Source organism: Morone saxatilis, unplaced genomic scaffold, assembly GCF_004916995.1.
Source record: "Morone saxatilis isolate NCDOM2014 unplaced genomic scaffold, NCSU_SB_2.0 Contig7, whole genome shotgun sequence".
NCBI lineage: Eukaryota > Metazoa > Chordata > Actinopteri > Moronidae > Morone > Morone saxatilis.
Window position 1 is genome coordinate 20,228,867 of NW_023340246.1, and position 17,194 is coordinate 20,246,060.

At 37.3% G+C, this 17,194-nt stretch overlaps 1 protein-coding gene across 3 annotated transcripts in view; it reads left to right on the forward strand.

Annotated features, from left to right (window-relative positions):
- Nucleotides 1-10,416, forward strand: part of unc93a (unc-93 homolog A) — a 12,933-nt gene extending 2,517 nt beyond the window's left edge. For all 3 annotated transcript variants that reach the window (XM_035678363.1, XM_035678362.1, XM_035678364.1), the window contains 8 exons: nt 1,397-1,529; nt 2,802-2,983; nt 4,006-4,235; nt 6,795-6,920; nt 8,229-8,440; nt 8,845-8,980; nt 9,111-9,242; nt 9,555-10,416. In XM_035678363.1, the coding sequence (XP_035534256.1) occupies nt 1,440-1,529; nt 2,802-2,983; nt 4,006-4,235; nt 6,795-6,920; nt 8,229-8,440; nt 8,845-8,980; nt 9,111-9,242; nt 9,555-9,841 (1,395 nt within the window). In that variant the 5' untranslated portion in view covers nt 1,397-1,439 and the 3' untranslated portion in view covers nt 9,842-10,416. The remainder of the gene's footprint in view (nt 1-1,396; nt 1,530-2,801; nt 2,984-4,005; nt 4,236-6,794; nt 6,921-8,228; nt 8,441-8,844; nt 8,981-9,110; nt 9,243-9,554) is intronic.
- The last annotated feature ends 6,778 nt before the right edge of the window (nt 10,417-17,194 follow it).

Below are 17,194 nucleotides of genomic sequence, written 5' to 3' on the forward strand. Positions count from 1 at the left end.
TTAACTCCTGTTAAATGCACTTAAATTGTGTCATTTATAAAGTGACTGTAAGTTCTGTTATAGGAGATAGGGAAATCTCCAAATTACAGCTACTGTCAGAAAAAAATAAAAGCCTGTTGACCTCATTTAAAAAGGTTTTTATATTTCCTAAATGCACATATTTTGTCTCTTGAGAACACGTTCTGTTTGTTATACTGTGAGAAACAACCTAGTACTCGTTAACCTCAGTGCTTTTATTTTATTTCATTTATAAAGTATTTAACCATCCAACCAAAGTGTTGTTTTACCAATAAAGTTGTGATTTATCCAACATATACTGCTTTAGCTGTTCAAGAAAATATGAGGTGATGCGGAAATAGCAGTAAGAATGGTCAAGAATGTTCATTTACGCTGTAGTTCATGCTGCCATCATAGTCAGAGCTTAGAGGTGCAATATCATACACTTCACTCCCGTTAACTCAAAGATCAGAAAAATACCCAACTTTCTTCGTCCCCACTCAGTCTGTGCGCCATTATTCATTTCTCTGTTATGTAGCCAGCATAGTTCGAGCTCCACACCCCCCAAAAAACCCTGGTACAGTTCACACACTGAGGTTAACATACGTTCAACCCAAATTACATGTTCATATTCATGTTATGACTACCTAACTCCACTCCACAGTATCGACCAGATCTGGTTTGTGGTTGATAAAAAACATCAGTCTGAAGCTCTTTTGTGTCATTCTGAGTGCAGCTGAGACAACAGACTGGGCTGCAGTGTGTCCCTGTGTTTTTGCCATATTTCTCAAATAACAACAAGCTATCACGCTGTAAAAAAAAACAGATGAGCTTGTGCAGTCGTAAAGAATAGGATCAGAAATAACACGCAATAAACCTTTGCTCTCTTTGTGCCACTGCTCCTGACTGTACGTCATCACCTGAGCCAGAAAAAGGTGTCTTATGAAAAGATGTGCAGAGAAACACTGAGGAGGAAGAAGGAAACAGAAGGAGTGAAGAAGAACATGTTTGTGAGGGTTTATGATCAAAACATCTGTAATGACAGGAGTTAAAGAAGGGAGGTGTACAGCATGTATGTATATGTATGTGAGAAGTTGACATGTGGGAGGTAATTCAGAGGCCAAATGATAAGGGATCCTCTGCGTAACACTACTCAAAAACCATGTGTGTGTGAGTGTGTGTGAGTGTGTGTGTGTGAGAAGGGTTGGACTTTGTTCTCAGCTATTTCCAGTCTAAAGTTTATCACAGACACAATCATTTTTCAGCAGATAGAAACTCCTCTGTAGCTCTGGAGCTGTGCAGCTGCTGTATGTTTGCTGTAAGACGTTCACCTTAAGATAACCCCCCCCCCCCTACTTAAGTTAACTTTTCTTATTTTTTCTATATATATTTTTTAAAGAGGTTAAGAGGATCCGTGGAGATCTTCTTTTTGAGAGGCAACCATGATCAGCCGTAACTCCAAGAATGTGTTGGTGGTCTCTCTCGGGTTTCTGTCTCTGTTCACGGCGTATGGAGGCCTCCAGAGTTTACAGGTAGGTGGAAGAGTTTATTGTTTATTACACAGGAGAGTTAGTTTATTGTTCATTAAAAGTAAAAACATTAGGAGTTAGTATCATGGGGATTTCATGGAGGGACACCTAACTGATGGATTTTTTTTACAAATGCCTTTTTGTGCATCATTAATAGCGTTACTGATGGGATCAGTCTGTTCAGTTTCAGTATTCTTTAATCATCAAGACCAAGGGCTACTTAATGTTCCCTTAAAATGAGAAATAATGGGTTTTGGAAGTTCCCTTCTCCCTATAATTGTATTATATTACAAAATGTATTACCTTTATCCCTTTGAATTGGATTAATTGTTCATTTTACTATCAAGTAGTTTAGTATCAGTATCAGGAGTTAGTATTCATGGTGAGGAACTAGTTCTAACCTACTGGTTATTCATGGACAGACAAACTCATTAAATGTACTTTAATTAATTCCATTAATTGACCTTAAATGGTACTTAATTTAATTGTGTTTTGGTAAAGTATTTATACTTTCTTTAATCATAAAGATTTCTTTTTAATGTAGTCTTTAAAATGAGACATAAAATGGATTTAACTTAGTTTAACTTTCATGTCTCTTACATTAGAACATTTGTTTTATCCCTTAAATGCACTTAAATTAATAATTATTTAATTTAATTAGCTGTAGCTCATGAAAGTTAGTTCAGTATGATGAAGATTTAAGGGATTTATTGATTTGTTGACTCATGAAGTAAAATGAGAGGGAAAGCCACTAACTTTACTTAAAGTCTGTTACACAATCTGTCTTTATTTTTTATTGTTATTTATTTTTTTCATTTATTCCACAAATTGCTCTTTTTATTTTAATCATAGTTAGTATTTTTGTCTTTTGTGAAGCATTTTGGAGCTCTATGCTTTAAAAACTGACGTTCAACCATTAATTTTAAAGATATAACTCAGTGTTTCTGTATGACCTCATTCCACCATATTTTCCATATTTAGCCTAAAAAAAGCCTTTTATATTTATTCCTAAATCTGATACTTTTACAGAACTTATTCTCTAATTCAATGAAAATAAAAACCCTATTGCCATATTAATCGATTTAATGAATGCATACGTTTCAAACTGATGTAATTCGCCATCAAACCTTGAATCATCACTGAACCGACCTCCTCTTTACTGACACTGGATGTTCATGCAAGAACCTCTCAGATAAAAGATGAAGAGGTTTAGGTTGAGAAAACTGAACAGTTCTTCAATTGTCCTCTGATGGAGTCCTGTCCCCGTCTGTGCAGAGCAGTCTGAATGCAGAGGAGGGGATGGGCGTGGCGTCTCTGAGCGTCATCTACGCCTCAATCATCATCTCCTCCATGTTCCTGCCTCCCATCATGATCAAAAACCTGGGCTGCAAATGGACCATCGTCGCTGGCATGGCCTGTTACGTCTCCTACTCCTTTGGAAACCTTTACCCCGGATGGTAATCAATCAATCAGTCAATGAAATCATCAGCCTTGTGGGGGCTTATTTTTTTTTATATTTCTGCATAATGGGTTTGTTTACTGTTTGTAGGCAACAGCATCCTTACCGAGACCCTAATGAGACAATAACTTCATTCCAAAATAACTAAAATAAATATAATAGATATACTGAAGTGACCCCTTCATTACTACAGTGTTTACAAAAAAAGGTTTCGGGTTGGGTAAATATGAAGTCTGGTAGTGTTTCAACATATATAATGACCAAAACCAACAAAAACACAGTGATTCTTATATTCAGGTTATTATACACTAATGAAAACATACCTATGAATATTATATTCTATTTCTGCCTTTAGATCCTCCTAAATGTGACATACTGGAGGTCCAATAAAAACAGTTGGTGCCAAAGCTTCACTGTACAGTTAAATACAGTAAAGCTCTGTAAACAGTGTTTGACACCAACCAAGATTCCTATGATAGAGTGGAAACTACAGTTATACTGTAGAAATCACAGAAAAGTCCAACAGTTGTAGTATCACACGAAAATATCCTTCTTACGAAAGTAATCATTATTTTCATCACTTTGATAGTTAATCAATTCAAGAGAAAATTATAAAAAAGTCACAATTCCTCAGAACCCAATGAAACATCTTTTCTCAATTTCTTGTTTTGTGCAAACAGCATTTACATTTTAAAGATATTCAATATATTATAATACAGAGAAGCAGCAAATCCTCTCATTCGAGGAGCTAAAAAGAGCAAATATTTGCGTTTTTTCCACGATAAATGACTGAAATGATTTAAATCAATTATCGAAACTGTTCACAAGTAAATCAGTGAATCAATGAACTGACCAATTGTTTCAGCTTTAAATCAACTGGGAGCCACACCGACTGTACAGCTGCTGCCACTGGTACAAATGCTGCAGCAGCTTATATAACCAAGGGAACAGAGGTTGTTAAAGGACTCAAATGTGTTAACAAAGCATTAAAAACTGAATCTTCTTTGATCTGTCACACAGGTACACACTCATCCCCACCTCAGTCATCCTGGGTTTGGGAGGCTCTCCTCTGTGGTCGGCCAAATGCGCCTACCTGACCATCTCCGGGAACGCGCAGGCCACCAGGGAGGGCAAAAAGGGCTCGGATGTCATCAACCAATACTTTGGCATCTTCTTCTTCATCTTTCAGTCGTCCGCTGTGTGGGGAAACCTCATGTCGTCGCTCATCTTTGGACAGGACACCAACATAGGTAGGAAGACAGGTGAAACTGTTAGTGGCACTGTGGTGACGTGATGAACACAAAGTTATTTCAGATAGGCGGCCATCTGAAATACAAATTGTAGTAATCTGACCAAAGCAGTTGGATAAGTCTAATCAGTGGTGGAAAAGTACATTTACTGCACTTAAGTACAATTTATTATTGCACAACATTTATTTGACACTTTTAGTTACTTTTTACAATAAAAAAAACATATGCTTATATCATACTATATTACTAATCTACCTTGTTGTATTCACACATTGACAAACTACAACATTAAAACACTTACTTGTACTCGTTAGGGACAAAAACAGAATAATAATAATGAATGAGTACTTTTATATATATACTTTTAGTAAATTTTTCTGATAATATTTTTACTTTTTGTACTTTTTGCTTGCAAAGACCGATGGTAGTCTGATCATTACTTAAGAAAATAATCTTCTTTCAACACTGAATTTAATCGATACAAAACCGGACCAATAAAGTCACAAATTAATCAATAATCCCGCCTTTCCGCCTGTCCTATCAAATCACACTGCTCTTATGCTCCAGAACTGATGACCCATTGGTTTATACCTTGGAAATACAATCCTTAAGTCGAAAGCACTGAACCCCCACAGACTTTAATTGGCTTCAATAAAAGTGTGTCAGTTTGGGTGTGTTAATGGTCCAAAACGCTGTGTGGTGAGCTGTGAAAACCATACTAACCTGGAGAGAGGCCTTTCAACAGAATTCAGAGGTTTAACAAACATATTTAAGGTCACAATCCTGCCATCATGAGTCACTTCAGTACACATAATACCACATGAGTTGTTTTAGGTAAAAGCAAATGTTTTCTCTCTTAAAATATATTTTATTGAGCCGCAGAAAGTCACACAAACATAATTGTTTCTGTGCTCATTTTCATCTGTATAAAAGAATGATATAATATATTAATTTACATTCATAGATTAAGTTATAGATGAATACAGGATTGTATTTTTTGTAAGCACTAGTATCAATAAGAAGTCCTTATCTTCCTGACTGTCCTCGGGTCCCTTGTCCTCGACCCTTCTCTCACTCAGCCAGTGATTGGAATAAATAAATCAGAAATAATAAAATAATAAGGAAATAATAGGGAAAGTGTAATCAGAGGTTACATGTGCAAGGCACGATATGAGCGGTGGTGAAATCACGCTGTATTGCAGTAGCCCGTTTATATCTTATTCTTTCTACAGCCACAGTTATTGCTTTCAATGACATACAAGCTAACTTTTTATTGCTGTGATGATGCAATAAGAGCAGAACTGTTCTTCAAAGGCAAAAAAAAGGAACCTCAAGGAAGTAAAAAATAACTTGTTTCTGGGTAATGATAAAATAATCTTGTCAAGCATGTTTTGCATTAGAAAAGTAATCTGGTTTTAAGATCTTACAGCTAATATTGAACTCGATTTAACCAGTAACAACAATGGTTGTATAATATCCCAGCAGAGGAACAAGATTTTTGTCATTATTTTGAGAGTAAGACCTCTCGCACAACTTCTCAGTTTAAGAGAAAGTCGTCTTGTCCCAGTGTTGGAAATGAAGCAGCTGATTAGTTTTAATAAATAAATGTTCAATATAGATATTCCTTTATTCCTTTATTTGTCCCACAATGGGGAAATTCCAATGTTACAGCAGCAAAGTGGATAGAGTAACGGAAAACTGTATAAAAAACAGTAATAGTAGGGAAATAATAAAACCTTATGTACAAGAGAAAAAACAGTAAGAATCCACAATATAAGATTTCTTTTGAGTTTTCATTGTAATAAGCACAACTTGCTTAAAGTTTCGTCACGTTTTCTAGTTTTAAGGCCCATTATAGACTTCAGTGGTTGGATTTATATGCTAGCCTGATACGCTGATAAATGTGACACACACACACCAGGGTGCAAGGTCTAACTGGTGACCAACAGATTTATTTTATGGATCCAGTTTAGCAGAGAATAAGCAAAGGTGTGTGGACGATGTTGCCAAGTATGCAGTATATCATTTTATTGGTGTTAATGCTCTCCAGCTTATCAGGTTAGAGTTTGATGGGAACTTTTTGAGATGCATTTCTTGGAAGAACAACACAGCTGTTTATTACCTCTTTATTTCCTTACTGGGTTGTGGCCTCTGTTTCCCCAAAATTAAATCATTTTTCATATGAAGAGGTCTAGAGCAGTGGTTCCCAACCTTTTTCCTTTAACGGACCCCTTTAATATCATTTAGTAAACTGACAACTGACAACTGACAACAACATTTAAACAATCAGACAGACTTAAAAGGTTTCAGTCTTTTCTTTTCCCTGGTTCCCCGCTTGGCCTGTATTTACAATTATACATACATCAATTTACTTAACTTTACATTTACTTTTCTTAACAGAAATGAAACAAATACTCCAGGTTGGGAACCACTGAACCAGACCGTACTCCTTATAAAATGTAATGAAATAAAACTAAAAACATTTGTCCGCAGCACCTTACTTCCTTTATTTTCTTGGTGAAGAGTATTTAACTGAAATGGACTGTTTTTTTCTGACAGCTAACATCACAGAGGAGCAGCTGCAGATCTGCGGAGCGGCTGATTGCGGCCTCATTATCAGCAGCAACAGCACCACCACCAGACCTGCTCAGAAACTAGTGTGGACACTCGTCGGCTGCTACATTGGTAACCCCAGCGTTTACCTTAGAATCACAGTCAAGTCTGAAAGACTAAATGAGAGTGTTGCTTCATAACAGTGGAGGATTTTCTATTTAGTCCCTTAAACATACTGGACAGATGGAAGACAAAATAATACGTATAAAATAATAATGACTTTCCTACATAATTTTTCCTACAATTGTTTATTATGTCAATGTTCATTGGATATTTATATGTACATATGATAAATACACTTTTTAATAAATAGCACAAAAGATACAAAACACAGACAAATACTGCATCAATACAACATAAAAACAAAGAAAGTGGATGAATGAAACAAAAAAGCCAGATTTTAGTAAAATAATATTTCTAATGTATGAATAGTAAATATAATGACTAAAGAAAAGTTTATATTAAATGTTCCATTACTTTTCTTCCACTAAAATTGGAGATTTATTTGTAAAATGGTTAATTGTTAGTGTTTATCTGATTTGGATATACACGCCTTCAGATTAGGGTTCTCTGGTAGGATGTCAAAATAAGAGACAAATAATCTTCTGGTGGCAGCGAAGCAGTCATGGAGGGAGGAAAGTTGACTCAGGTTGTTAGACGTAGATCTGGGTGTCATCGGCATAGAAGGGATATGACTATGTCTTGAAAATAACCCGGAGGATGCATGTACAACGAGAAGAGAATAGGACCAAGAACCAACCCGAGGGACACCACACAGTAGGGGAGCAGAGGAGGACACGATTATTTATGCAAACATTAAGGTATCTATTTGTCAAATAGGAATGAAAGCAGCTTAAAGCTACTTCCAGTTATGCAACCTATCAAGTAAAATGGCGTGATCAGTGGTGTCAAAGGCAGCAGTCAAATCCAGAATAAAATATTCAGCTTTATCTATATGCCTAAGAAAGTCATTAGACACGTGGTTTCAGTGCTTTGACAAATATTTTATGACCCTCCACCAACTTCAAGAGCTGGACAATGACAATATTTTCACAGGTTTTGGATGGAAAATTTTATTTTGAAATGAGAAAACCAAAATCAGGAAACAAGCTATCTTTTCTTTTCTGTTTAAAATAAAAAACAGAAAACTAAAACGGTTTGTTCCTCATATTTATGGTAGCTGGGAAACAGAATGTGTCCCTATTTCCCGATTTTTGTGAATTGGGTGGAGGGTAGAACAGTTAGGGGAAGGTTAGACCTCAGATCCATCAAAACAAATGAAAACATTTTTATTTTTCACCATTACTAGAAGTTGAGATTAGAATTGATGCATCATTAAAATATCTTGAAGCTATCTAACGATCCTGTGTTGTGTGGTAGGCGTGGGTTTGCTGGCCATGCTTATCGTGGCGGTGTTCCTGGACAACATTGACCAGCAGCAGACCAGCCAATTCCGTGAGAACCGGGAGCCGTTCTGCCACACCTTCCTGGCCACGTTCAGATTGCTGAAGGACTGGAGGCTGCTGACCCTCATCCCTCTCACCATGTACAGTGGCTTCGAACAGAGCTTCCTCTCCGGGGAGTACACCAAGGTTTATAGTGATCCTATAATATAATTGATCACTGATTGACTATGAAGACTTCAAAACTATAAAAAAAAACACTCATAACCACTTTGAAACAATCAGAAAATAACGTTTTATTTCTTTGCTCCACTCCCTCTCTTCATTCACTCTTCAGTGCACTCAACCACCACTGCTCTCACTCTCTCTCTCTCTTCATAAGGAGACAACTTTGATTTGAACAACAACAGACAAATCATTATTAGTTAGCCTTTAAAGACTAAAAAACTATTTGACCTCAGATATTTAACCACTAGGGGTCAGCAGAACTCAAATATCCACTCTGTTTTAGCCAATCCAGTTTTGTCTCTAACGTTCACTTACTGGATATATATGTGAGATATTTAGTATTAATATGTTGTGTTTCTTTGCAGAACTATGTGACGTGTGCTTTGGGGATCCATTATGTTGGATTTGTTATGATGTGTTTTGGAGCCTCAAATTCTCTTTGCTCCTTTCTCTTTGGGAGACTCGCTCGGTACACTGGGAGAGCCACACTCTTCTTTCTGGGTAAAATCTCTTTTATAGCTATACAGATTCAGGAAGGTGTAAATGTCACATGACTTTATAATAAAAAGGGATTCCTCAGAGTTTTAGTGTTTTTCTGAATGAACTGTTTTGCGTATCTATCCATTTTCAGCTGCAGCGGCCAACTTTGCCTGTATCATTGCTCTCTTGTACTGGAGGCCTCATCCCGACCAGCTGCCTGTCTTCTTCGTATTTCCTGCTCTGTGGGGGATGGCAGACGCTATCTGGCAAACTCAGACCAATGGTAAGAAAGTCCAAACTCCTTCGCTTTTACATTCTCAGTTATCCCCAAATAAAAAATGTTCTTTGTTGTTATTCTTATTTATTGTATTCGAACCTGGGGGGTGAGGTTCTTATATTTACTCTAATATGTGAAATATAACCAAGCTGACTGTTGGTGCTGTCTTTTCCTTGGAGTTGCTATGTAATGTAAGTTGCCTTTTTATCCACTGTAGTACTATAACGTGACACTATAACTGACAGGCCCTTTAACAGTATTGTCAACTCTGTGCATAAAACCAATTTAACAAAGTCCTGTCTGCTTTCATTCCTGCAGCTCTCTATGGCGTCCTTTTCCCCCGGGACAAAGAGGCGGCATTTGCCAACTACCGTATGTGGGAGTCGCTCGGCTTCGTCATCGCCTTCGCCTACAGCACTTTCATATGCCTGGAATACAAACTGTACATCCTGCTGGCCGTTCTGGTGATTACAGTCATCACTTACCCCATAGTGGAGTACCATGAACACAAGAATCCCACACCGCCCATTGAGCAGGGAACCTACATAAGTCACAAGGAAGCCACTGAAACAGATAATAAGATTATTTGCCAGACACAAATGTAGAGACTGAATTTATTGAAAGTGTTTTTTTTTTTTTTTTTTTCATATCCTGGTCTGGCCACCAACCTGCAAATCAGGTGTCTCATATTACTGCAGAATTGTTTCAAATTACATTAAAAAAAAATGCCACATTGAATAAACTAAAATTAAAAATAAGAATGTGTTCATTGATTTTAATATTCACTGGTTCAGCCTTCCCCCAGATAGAGCTTTGATTGGACCCAAACCTCGAAGCCCGAACCAAAATTTCCACTTTAATTATTATCAAAACAAAATAATAAATAACAAATTCACTCATTAATTACAGTTGGATGCATTATTAATAAAATATTTAATATATATGTATTTAAATCTAATTCAGTTTGAGCCCCTGTGGGTTGTGTTGGGTCCAGTCAGGTTTGGGCAGAGAATCAAAGCTCTGTCCCCTGACACTCTTTTCCTCTGGTGGAAAAGTACCACAAATAATCAAAAGCCAGAAAGTTACAATTGAGAACAAAGAAAAATATCACCACACTCAACGCTGTAACAAATCTAATATACGTCAGCAAGTCTGACTTATCAGAAGGTTGGCGGTTTGATCCCCGGCTCCTCCCACTGCATGTTGAAGGGCAAGAACCCCAAATTGCTCCAGATGCTGCTCCATCAGTGTATGAGTGTGTGTGAATGTGATTAGTCAGTATCTGATGAGCAGTTGGCACCTTGCATCCCACCAGTCTGTAGGTGGGTGAATGTGACATGAGTGGTCGGAAGATTAAAAAGGTTCTATATAAGTTTATTCCATTTATAAAGGTTATCAGGAGTTCTATCACTGAAGGGCCTTACTGTTGTTTGTGTAAAGTAACTATAAATACAGTTGTGATAATTAACACCTGAGTTAGAGGGAACTTTGTCATGTTTTATCTCCCATAGAGGCGTTTGCTTGCACAGCTCTCAGGGGTTTCGCAAAGTTTTCCATGCCACACAGTCCCGCAAACAGCATAATATTATGACTGGGTGCCCCCTTTTTGCTAGGTGTCTTTTGAAAACCCATTGAAAATAACGGGGCAGAGGTAAAAACAATATCCTTAATTCTATTAGTGAAGTAATTATTACATATTTTAAATCTTTAATTATTCCATTCAATATTTTATGTTCTCATTATAAGCAGTGTTTTGTCAGTTTAGTTTAACATTCAACAACATTGTGTTTGTATTTGGGAGGTGCTCATCAGGTCTATTCCTTTTTAAAAATGTGTAAATTTTTTTGAATTAGCACTAAATTTCAGGTTGATACTGATCATTTATGTGATGAATGTTTTGACTTGCAGGCAATAAGAAAGATGGGTATATATTATATTTTATAAAACATACATACAACTACTACTACTACTACTACTACTACTACTAATAAATATAATAGGGTAATCATAATTTTATTCTTTTAAATATTTCAGTATTTCCCTCATCTACAAAAGAAATTGACACATTTTTCATTGACTGGTTTTCTTTTTATATCGTAATCAAAACTGCATTTAAAACTGTTTTGCAATTAAAAACTGTAATGCCTCATGTAAAGATTGTAACGATTAGTATTGGTATTTGGATAAGGATCTCTACTAAGATGTTCTGTGTGATGCAGTGAATCACTTCTTGGACTGGCCTGGACTTAACGAGTTCAAAATAAATGCCACCATCATCTGCAAACTTGTTGACAAAGACAATGAAAAACATACAGGGACAACATGCTGCATTTCAAATGGTGCTTTTATTGCAATGTGTTGCATTCCCACATTCATAGATGTTATAGATTTGTTAGTCAAAGCATCATTTCCTCAAGGTTGGCATCTTTACCTTGGAAAAAAAAAAGCAGAGGGATCAAATGCACGAGGTGTTTGTGTTTTGAGTGTAGTAGAGAAGTGTGTGTGTGTAAACTTGAGCAGCCACGAACATATGAATGAACAAACTTCCAAATTTAGACTTCCAGTAGATGCAAATAAAGAGTTTTTTTTTTTTTTTTTAATTGTCAAACAAAATGAGTTTTGTTTGTCTATCAGCCTACAGGGCTCTCACTCCCTGCAGGGACTGGACCCGGCCTGAGACTGATTGTCTACAACATTCCAAAGAAAAGGTAGATTTCTTTATATTCACGTTACACACCTGAACAGGGGGGTTGGGGGGCATTAAAAGAGACAGAGAGAGTAAAAGAGAAAATATAACATGCATAAAATTCTCCCAGATGAACATTGTCACTCATATTGTCTTGTAATAGCTGCTCCGATGCCTCTTTAAAAACAAACTTTACATGAGTGTAATATACAAAACTGGACAAAAATGAGTAAAATGTATAATATATATTTATATATATATTTATTTATATTAATTTGTACAAGGGAGAAAGTGGAACCTTGGTCATTTTTCGCAAATTCTCCAGAGAAAGCATTACCGCCCCCAAAAAACAACACAAAGTGGTGAGTTAATAATAAGCCTTCTTTTAAAGTCTCTGAACCATATCCAACCTCAGTCCCAATACGGCAGCACGTACAATACTTGACAACTGATGCTGTAGTAACTTTCACACAGAGTAGAGATTAGTTTAGAACACCTGCATTAGGAATGAGTGGGATTTAAAGGACAATGGAGTCTTAGCGGTGCACCCATACCAAACCATTCTGGACCAATGCTTCGTATTTTCGATTATGCTTGAGAAAAAAAAACATCTAAACTGATCAAACTGTATCCTCTTTTCATTTATGGAATATATCTTACAGGTCAAATTGTCTCTTTTAATTAATTTCTCTGATTAGCCAGGCATTGGCCCGATCCTGGTATCAGCACACCGCAAAATATTCTACATTAGGCAGCATAAAAGTGTGACAAGACAAGCAAAACAGAAGAAGACAAGCAACACAAGTTAGTGTGTTGTCATTTATGTCAGTGCACAATTGTTGCTAGATAGCAGAGGTTAAGTCTCACACAACCAGACTTTAGACTTCTTGCTAATAAAAAAGCGAGTGTCAACCTTGGTTTGAGGAAAAACACGTTCAAAGCTGCAGGAAAGTGATAGCCGAGCGGCGGTGGTGGTGGCGGCAGCTACAGAGCTAAGTGTTGACGGTTGCTGAAACTGTGTTGCGAGCAGGAATGTTCTGAGAGTTCAAGCTGGAGGAGTTTTTTTTTTTTATTAACAGTACGCCTGGTGTCAGCTGACAGCGCAGAGAGAGGAGGGGAGGGACGTCACCTGAAGAAGATTGGCATAGTATTTATACTGAGGATCGGTTGGTGTAGACAGAGAAAGACAGAAAGAGACACAGAGAACTACATTACAAAGAAGGTGTACAATTTTAAGTCGTCATTTGGATAATGGGTATCCACTACAGTCAAGTTCTTCATAAAGAACCTGAGCAATTTGTTAATTTCAAATTAAACTAGTAAAACTAACATTTTCTTGGTACATTCAGGGGACATTATTTATTCTATCTCCAAATACTGATCTGATTGAGACAGTTTCTGATGGCCTTTTCACTCCCAAGTAAATCTGATATAAAGTGCAAAATTAGATTGTATTTGCAAATTCCTGGAATAATCTGATTAATCTTCTATGTGTGTAAAAAAGTCATTTAAAATACAGTAAACTTTTTTTTTTTATAAAGGTGAAAAAAGGTTTAAAAAAACCCTGGTTAACAAGGTTATTATTGTTAAACAGCAAAGGAGCAATCTTTACTGCAGAAAATATATACACGAGGCACCTCAAGTTTGGTATAAAGTATTTAGTTAATGGAAAAAAAAAAACTTTTTTCTTTCCAAGAATGAGATTAAAAGCTGAGAAAGGTCATCAGATATCAACTAAATTCACTAGACTAAATTCACTGAGAGGGAAACTCCCGCTGAAGGGGCTTTTTTTGTAATTTGTGTGAACTATAAATGCCTTGCCTATGAAATTAATGATTTAGTGTTGCTCCAGTGTTAATTCTACATACCCAAGTCAACGTGAGGAAATGCTTGTTTCAGTAAGGTGCATAGCTATCGGTTGCAATGTTTTCTTTTCTTCCTGTAAACGAGTGATAGCACTTCAGGCACAAAATACCTCATTGGCAAAGTGGAGACTCCTCTAAAACTGACCTAACTTTGGGACATCACACAGAATGCTGCTGAGGCCACTTTAAAGAAAAAAATAAGGACAGAGTGTGTCTAGAAAGTAACGGGTGAGGAAAAGACGAGACATACAAAAAACGTCGAACAGCAGCAGAATGTCGCTGTGTGCCAAAGACAGAAATCCAAATGAACAAAAGAAAAAAAGGGCCGCTACATTATGTCTTGTCCAGTGATGATGAGGTTTGCATATGATATCCATCAAACATCTTGAAGCTTTGGTCATTTACTATTGACAAATGCAAAAAGGCTACATCAGTCAGACAGTTAGAAAAAAAAAAATGAAAAAGAAAAAGCCCACTAATATACACAACAACCAGGCAATGCTTCTCCATAAAACCAAGGCTCCACTCTCCCAGATCTGCTTAAACTTTTGACAACAGAGAAAATTAAATAATATGGCCTTTTTTAAATTAACCCGTACAAAAAGCCAGTCCACACTGCTTCTCTCTCAGTAAAATCACATTCAGCAGTCGCTTAAAAACCATTCTCTGGCATAGTTATCTGAAAACACCCACAGGTACTGTGCAGGGTCTAAAGAGTAAAAGAAGAAAAGAATCAAACCAGGACATCTTCAACTTTTCCATCTTAGAGAACACCAGATATACAGTATTAATCACTTACACACATACATACGCACTCACTGATAGTCATATACATACATACATCATCAGAAAAATAAAAAAGTAGAAAATCAAAAACATAAAATAAAAACATGACGGAGGCGAGTAGTTTTTTTTTTACCACAAACTCGGAGCACTACTTTTTGTTGATTCTGAACAAATACATATTCACATTTCTCTGTTATATACATTATGTTAACATCTTGAAACCAATGTTACAAAAAGAACCTTGTACCTTGTTAATCGTAGTGAGGAAGGAGGGACTGATGTCGTTTCCATTGAATGGCTGTTGCATAAAAAAAAAAAGATTACATATGCATTGGTTGTATTTGGCATGTTTGTTTTGAATCGCAGGATAAGCTGAGAGTTTCTGCAGTTAACAGGGTTGTAGAGGAAACCATTTCCATAGGAATGCCTATTCCACGCAGAAAAGTGAAAGGAGGGAGGGAGGGAAGGAAGGGGGAGTCAATACTGCATGTGTGAAATCATCAGAGCGGATAAACAAAATGTGGCTGAATCCTTCCAAAAATATACATTCTTCCACTTTGTGCAGCTTCTGTCTCTTCGGAGTATTTTATACATGGACCAAACAGCGGCGCAGGAGCGTCTGATCGGCGTTTTCACACTGTGAGGAGAAATTTAAAGGAAGCCCTCAACTCTTTAATCAACTAACGCGTCACCAACTGCAGATTCTGAGCTTCCGAGCTTCCTCGTCCCCCAACTGACTCTCTTTATCAACAGTACTGCCCAGTAAGTGCTTAACGGACGAGAGTCTAAGTGCAGGCAGCCTTTATCGATTTTTTTTTTTTTTTTTACAATATAGGAATTGAGTTCTCTTCTGAAACTATTTCCTAGCTTTTGGAGGCTCCACCGTTTATCAAGCTGATCAAAAGTGGAACGGAAAATGTCTAAACACTCCCAGTTGCAAGTTGGGTCCACTTCATTACTGTCCTAAACTGTTCGTAGCATTTTTTGGTCTCGGTTTAAAGGTACGGGGGAAGTTTTACTCTGAGACACCATTATGTTTTACATAAACTTGCAGGTTCGAGGTCAAAGGAAAGAATCGGGACACGGTACAAGCTTCATAAATGATGTCAAATCACAATTTTGATTATAAATTAACTGCATTCATCAAGCAAAAGCAACCTCTGCTGGTTCCAGCATCTCCGGGGTTGAGGATTATAAATTGAACATCTTTAGGTTTTGTATTGCTAATCAAACGCAAATAGTGAGGAGTGACTTTCAACCGGTTAATCGATAATGCTTATCGTTAGCTGCAGCCTTAAATCTCAACACACACATTTTTCTCTTAGTTCATTCTCATTGTAAGCCAGCAATGTTAAATCAAACTTATGTAACGCTGCCAAAAAGGTAACGTTAAGCAGGTGAAGCGGAAAAATGTACACAAGTTTACTGATTGACAGCTGACCGATCAAACGAGCTGCTCACAGTGTGAAAACATGGTGGAAAAGTAAAAAGATCACCGTACAGAACTCCTGTCTGATGACACAGTAATGAGGTAATAAAAGCCTACTGATGATTTATCCACATGCTTCTCTAAATAAATATACACACACAGACAAATAGAAAAAATAAAAAAGTCAGAAAAAGTCTCGGTGAATACTTTGTTTGAGTCCAGGAGGCTGGAGGAGTTTCCTGCATTCAGGACTTAAATGAATAAGAAAGCTTAAAGATGGTGACAGTTCCTGGGCCTCTGTTTGGATACGCAGTGCATGCATCTGCACAAAAACACACACACACACACACACACACACAGACAGAGAGAGAGCATTTTCAGCTGAGCACAAAGTGGTTCTCACATCACACAACACTGGAGGAGTTGGTGGGTGGAATGTTGACCTTGCATACTATCCCTCTGTATCTGGGTTTAACGTTGCATACAGTGAAGTATCTCTGTAAAAACAGTACACAGGAAAGCCCTATTCCACTGAAGTAGCAATCAGACTGTATGTTGTTGACCTAAAGCAAGTGATGATTAACAAGTGGAGGGGGGAGGAGGGGAGGGGGGCGATGACACTTCTGAATATCTGAATGTGAGGTCTGCGCTCTCCACCGATTCCACTCCAATTTTCCAGGACAGGAAAATAAAGAAGAAGACGACGACAAACGATGAAATGAAGAGCAAGAACTCGCACAGGAATCGATCAGTGAGGGAGAACGTCTGATTTCATGCTGGAGCACAGACTTGGCAGATGTGATAGAAGTAAAAATCACTGTTACAAAACACTGGACGTTTCCCCTCATGAACTTATTCCTGTGTTTAAAGAGAGAGGGACTGATAGAAAACACGTCAGTCCTAATAGCATCCTACACTTGTAACCTTTGGGTATTATTAGTGTGTGAGACTGAGCCCTAAGCAAAACGCTGATATTTCACACGCCTGATATATCGAGATCTTCATGTAAAGAGTATTTAGAGGCAACATCTCGGCAGGTTTTTTTTTTTTTCTAAATTCCTGGGAGCTGTAGAGCAGCACATTTTTCTTTTCTATTTTGTGTGTGAACTTGTTAACAGAGGTCTGTTATCGCTGAGAGAGACAGTGTCTGACTGAGCAACAGTAGTCAACAGAAAACTGTGTGTGTGTGTGT